Raw genomic sequence first — 5,897 nt, 5'->3', positions numbered from 1 at the left:
CCTCAAATTACCGGTCTCTATATTTTTCTCTTCGTACTTTAAGTAAATAAAAAGCGGCCGAAAATATCCTTGACATCGAAAAAACAAAAAAAACAAAAATGCAGATGTATGACCTAATTTCACAAGGCAGAAACTTTGCCTTCTCGGGCCAAGTTACATAGAAATTTTGCCTTGTCTGGCATAATTCTGTAGATATTAAATTATCTGGCATAACTTCTCTTCTATAGAACTTATGCCGGACAAGGCAGAACTTATGCCGGAAGACAAAGTGTCTATAAATTTATGCCGAGCGAATTAGTTACTGCACAACTTATGCCGGATAGCTTCATTTCTACAGAAATTATGTCGAACAAGGCATAGCTTCTATGGAACTTTGCCTTGCGAAATTCTATTTTTTTCAACTTTTCTGGGGATCGAACCCAAAATCTCCTATTTCATAGAGCGAACAAGGATACTTTGGCCCGCAAATTTTCATTAAATGAGAAGCAGAGACAAAAAGTAAGGCCAATTAGCGCAAAAAGTTGAAGGCAAGACCACATTTTATTTTTTTAGTCTACAGTCAGTTAAGGGCTTTTAGGATTAAAATCACCCGATCGCAAACTTGAAGATCTAAATTTTGAAAACCGGTGAGAAACTACTGATTCATCAAAGCTATTTATCCATTATTTTCTAAATTTTGATCGCAGAGAATTATGCGTATATCGGATGCCAGTGAGATTTTTTCTCGCTGTGAGTTGAATTCACGATATACTGAAATATCGATACTCGTGTTTGGAATAAAACTTTGAAGCTGCAAGTATGTTGAGGACTTGCAATTGAAATTAGTAAGAATAACAAAATCAATAATACAATAAAGACATACAACTGTTTTGCATTTGAAAAATGAAGAAAAAGGTTACTATAAACTAAAGGGATCAAAATGCAAATGGCCCCCGTAAAAAAGATCTAATGGATTTAAGCCCAACGGATAAACTTAGGTAGGTAAAGATATAGTTGGGTTTCGAAGTCCGGCCCAATTTCTAACCCTTATGCTCCTCTGTGCTACTTATATTTCTACTTGGTGTATGTATACTCAAACCTATCTCCTTCAAAGGCATCACTCAGTTCTTCTCACTCTCAAAAAGCCCTAGCAATGGCAACAACAGCCGCCGCTATCCCCACCACCACCATTCAAACATTCGACAATGACATGTCCACCGACGCCGCCATCCCCCTCCCATCCGTAATGAAATCCCCAATCAGACCCGACATAGTAACCTACGTCCACTCCAACATTTCCAAAAACGCCCGCCAACCCTACGCCGTCTCCAAAAAAGCAGGCCACCAAACATCCGCCGAATCATGGGGTACAGGTCGAGCCGTCTCACGTATCCCACGTGTACCTGGTGGCGGTACCCACCGTGCAGGACAAGCTGCATTTGGTAACATGTGTCGTGGCGGACGTATGTTTGCACCAACAAAGATATGGCGTAGATGGCATAGGAAAATACCTGTTAACCAGAAACGTTATGCTGTTGCTTCTGCTATTGCTGCTTCATCCGTTCCTTCACTTGTTATGGCACGTGGACATCGTATCGAGTCCGTTCCTGAACTTCCGTTAGTTGTTTCGGATTCTGTTGAAGGGATTGACAAGACTAGTAATGCTATTAAAGCGTTGAAGCAGATTGGCGCCTATGGGGATGCTGAGAAGGCGAAAGATAGTCGCGCTATTCGCCCTGGAAAGGGTAAAATGCGTAACCGTAGGTACATTACTGATTTTAACTCATGAGTCTTAGAGAATGATTGGTGATATCTCATGTTAAGCTAAATGTGAAGTAAGTTTAGTTATATATTTTAGAAAGATTAACATTGTGTATGTAGTGTAACCGTAGGTAAAATATTTATGCCATGTAGCCCATATTTTGATTTTGTTACTCAATTTAGCCCATATTTTTGTGTATATACAAGGTCGATACATTGTGTATAATGCTTTCCCCAGGTATAATATAGTATATCGGGCTATGTGGCGTAATAGTTTATGTTGAGCTGTATGCGGAGAAGGTGAAGAATATTCACCCTATTTGGCCCAGAAAGGGTAAAATGCCTAATAGTAGGTACATTATTGATTTACTTTGTAAGTACTTTATTGATAATCTTAGAAAATGATTGTTGATATGTCTGAGTAGCACATTAAGCTGATGTTAAGCTAAATGTTGAAGTAAGTTTAGTCATATATTTAGAAATATTGATATTGCGTATGTAATTTGTGTAAAATAGGTACATTTACCGTAAAGGACCATTGATTTATCTTATTATAAGTAGGGAAAATTACCCTATTATGTCTGTTTTGAAAATATTTACGTTGCCCATGCTTTGAGTTTGTTACCCCTTTTAGCCCGTCTTTGTGTATAAACACCTTTTTATACACTTTATACAAAGGTTGATACATTATGTGTAATGCTTTCCCCCAAGTATAATGTTGTATATTGGGCTACGTGGTGTAATAATTTTATGTTGAGCTGTGAAATTTCCCTTAAGTAGAGAATTTTTCTGTATGTCTAATATATCTGAGTAGTGCACATTAAGCTCTTTAGAAAGATAACATTTTGTATGTAATTTGCGTAACCACAGGTACATTTCTCGTAAAGGACCATTGATTGTGTATGGAACTGAAGGTGCTAAGCTTGTAAAAGCGTTCCGTAACATCCCCGGAGTTGAAATTTGTCATGTGGATCGGTTGAATCTCTTGAAGCTTGCTCCTGGAGGTCATTTGGGTAGGTTTATTGTATGGACTAAGTCGGCATATGAGAAATTGAATGCTATTTACGGTTCATTCGATAAGCCATCTCTGAAGAAGAAGGGGTACTTGTTGCCACGACCAAAGATGGTGAATGCTGATCTTGCTAGGATTATCAACTCGGACGAGGTGCAGTCTGTTGTGAGACCTATTAAGAAGGATGTTAACAAGAGGGCAACATTGAAGAAGAATCCACTTAAGAATTTGAATGTGTTGTTGAAGCTCAACCCATATGCCAAGACTGCAAGGAGAATGTCTCTTTTGGCTGAGGCTCAAAGGGTCAAGGCTAAGAAGGAGAAGCTTGACAAGAAGAGACATCAAATCACTAAGGTAAGTCTTCTAAAGTTGTCGCCTTCGATACATAATCTAAGATTTTTGTGTAGTTTTTACACTTCCATCTTTTAGTTTACTATTCTAGTTTTGAATCTTTAGTGATGGTATAAGAAAAACTGCTAACTTACATACATGAACAGGGTAATAGTTTGCTGAATTTTCATACGCATGGCATTCAGTTTGCTTTTTTTGCTGGGCTTGCATTGCTGTGCACATTTATAGAAATTTTTAGTGTTGTTTTTGGGCTTGCTTTAATTGACTATTAGTTGTATTGTTCCATTCTTTAATGGCATTCTGATTGCTTTTAGTTGACCCTTGCTAGGGAAGCTAATAAGGTTTGGTTAGTAACGGTTAGTAACTAAGATCTGTAGTGATCTAGGGATGAGGTTGATGCTATAATTCTCTGATCTTGGTGGTTTAGTTGCAAAACAATGTTCAGATGTAGTGCTAAGAAAGGAAGGCCCGAAGGGCAAAGGGTACTGTTGGATTAAATTTCAGTTTTTTATTAGAGATGGGATGTTGTGATATTATATTAGTTCCCGAGTTTGTTTAACACCTGAACTGTATATTGTGGTCTGTTATTTTTCTGTTCTAAAAAAGTAACATATTCTACTTCTAGTGATAATTCCATCATTATCATTTCAGTTTATGTTAGTGATAATCCATATAATCTTCAGTATTATGCTAGTGGATGCTGAATGTAATATGTTGAATGGACTTACTTATTCAGCCATTTGTATTTAGAGGGTGTTTGGATTTGGCTTATTTTAAGTGCTTATTGGCTTTTAAGCTCTTTTCTAGTTTTTGTGGTATTTGACAAAGATAAAAAGTGCTTAAAAGCACTTACTTTTAGGCAAGAAAAATACAAAAATAAGCCAAAAGCCAAAAGTTGGGTATTCCTAACTTCTGGCTTTTAGCTTATAAGCTACTTTTAAAAAGTCAATCCAAACACCCTCCTAGTTTTTTTTTTGGTGTTAGAGAACTGTATTTAGTATTTTGGTTTTTGTTTTTTCGTAAAACAGCTGCTAGTGTTTGGGATTGTTGGGTTGTAGTACATGTCTTTTCGGGAAAAAATTATTAATGTCCTACTGTCTTTGAGGCTTTCGTGTTCTAGTAATACTGACTAGATATAAACTGCACATATTTTTGAATGAATAATGTTTTTACTGGCACATATTCAGTTTTCCTGCCCCCGAGGACTTTTCTCCACAAAATTAATGTAGTTACTGCTTTACTGCTATTACTTGATCAAAAAAAAAGTATTGGGTTTGATATTAGTTCGCCTGAACCTAAAGGTGGTAACCGGTTTGGCCTTACCGGTTTTAACCGGTAACCGGACCGGTTAAACCGGAACCGGTAGAACCGGTTCCGGTTGACCGTTTAATGGTTTACCGGTCCGGTTCCAATATTTTGGAAACCGGGACTGGTTAAACCGGTTTAACCGGTAAAAAAAAAAAAAAAAACTAAAGTATATAAGTAAGTATATATAGTATATAGTACATATATATAAGTATATATAGTATATATAGTATATATATTAAGTTATACACATATATAAGTATATATAGTATATAAATATATAAGTATATATAGTAGATATGTATATATAGTATATAGTACATATATATACATATATATATATATATATAAGTATATATAGTATATAGTACATATATATAAGTATGTATAGTATATATATTAAGTTATACATATATATAAGTATATAGTACATATATATTAAGTATATATAGTAGATATGTATATATAGTATATATATTAAGTTATACATATATATAAGTATATATAGTATATAGTACATATATATACATATATAGAGTATATAGTACATGTATAGTATATATATTAAGTTATACATATATATAAGCATATGTAAGTTATACATATATATGTATACGAAAAGCACTATTCTGTATTGCTGACTTGCTGTTAGGCTGTTAGTCAGTAAATATTTAAATTTTAATTATAAAGTTGTATAACATATGAAAATATAGCTACAATATACAAATAAATACTATAATATATATATATAATACAAAAAACAAAAAAAAATAGATTTTAACCACTCCAAACCGGACCGGTTCCGGTTTGAGGTTTAAAACCGGTAAACCGGAACCGGTTAGGCGGTTTCGATTTTGGAACCGGAACCGGCCGGTTTCCTAACCGGTTCCGGTTGGAACCGGTTGCCACCTTTACCTGAACCCATAGCCAATTCCTGAAAATCAAACAGTTCCCTAATCCAAATGCTAGCTTAGTGCTCCCCCCCCCCCCCCCCCTCCCGGTGGCCCCCCACACGCAGACACAAAATTAATAGCACTTTAGTGATGATGTACATCATAGCTGTCTTTTCATTTTGTTCCCGAAACCTGAGTTTGGTTGTGCATTGGGTTAACTCAGGAAACTTTTATTTTGTTGAACAGGAGGAGGCATCAGCTATCACGGCAGCAGGCAAATCTTGGTTCAAGACGATGATTTCAGATTCAGATTACACAGAGTTCGATGTCTTCACAAAGTGGCTTGGCGTTACACAGTGAATGACCATTTTTGTTTTGAGGTCATGTTAGAAACTATTTTGTTTGATTGTTGGTTCAATCTGATCTTTTCACTTTTGATGGTCCAAGCTGAGATTAAGTGGGAAGGGAACTACATCCTCAAGTCACTGAAGTTACTTGCGAATTCTTTTCCTGAGCACATTTTGTTGTCAAGTTCCGTTTTATTATTTTTAAGAGATATGGTATTAAAGATTATATGGAATAGCTTTTACATTAAA

General features: G+C 35.7%; 1 protein-coding gene across 1 annotated transcript; it reads left to right on the top strand.

Annotated features, from left to right (window-relative positions):
- Nucleotides 1–1,067: 1,067 nt before the first annotated feature.
- Nucleotides 1,068–5,897, top strand: LOC132606907 (large ribosomal subunit protein uL4z-like). Its single transcript, XM_060320587.1, has 3 exons — nt 1,068–1,743; nt 2,611–3,106; nt 5,548–5,897. The coding sequence occupies exons 1-3, from the start codon at nt 1,133–1,135 to the stop codon at nt 5,659–5,661; spliced, it is 1,221 nt and encodes a 406-aa protein (XP_060176570.1). The 5' UTR covers nt 1,068–1,132; the 3' UTR covers nt 5,662–5,897.

Source organism: Lycium barbarum, chromosome 8, assembly GCF_019175385.1.
Source record: "Lycium barbarum isolate Lr01 chromosome 8, ASM1917538v2, whole genome shotgun sequence".
In the NCBI taxonomy this organism is placed as follows: domain Eukaryota; kingdom Viridiplantae; phylum Streptophyta; class Magnoliopsida; order Solanales; family Solanaceae; genus Lycium; species Lycium barbarum.
Note: the sequence above shows the minus strand (reverse complement) of the source record. Positions and strands in the feature narration are given on the sequence as shown.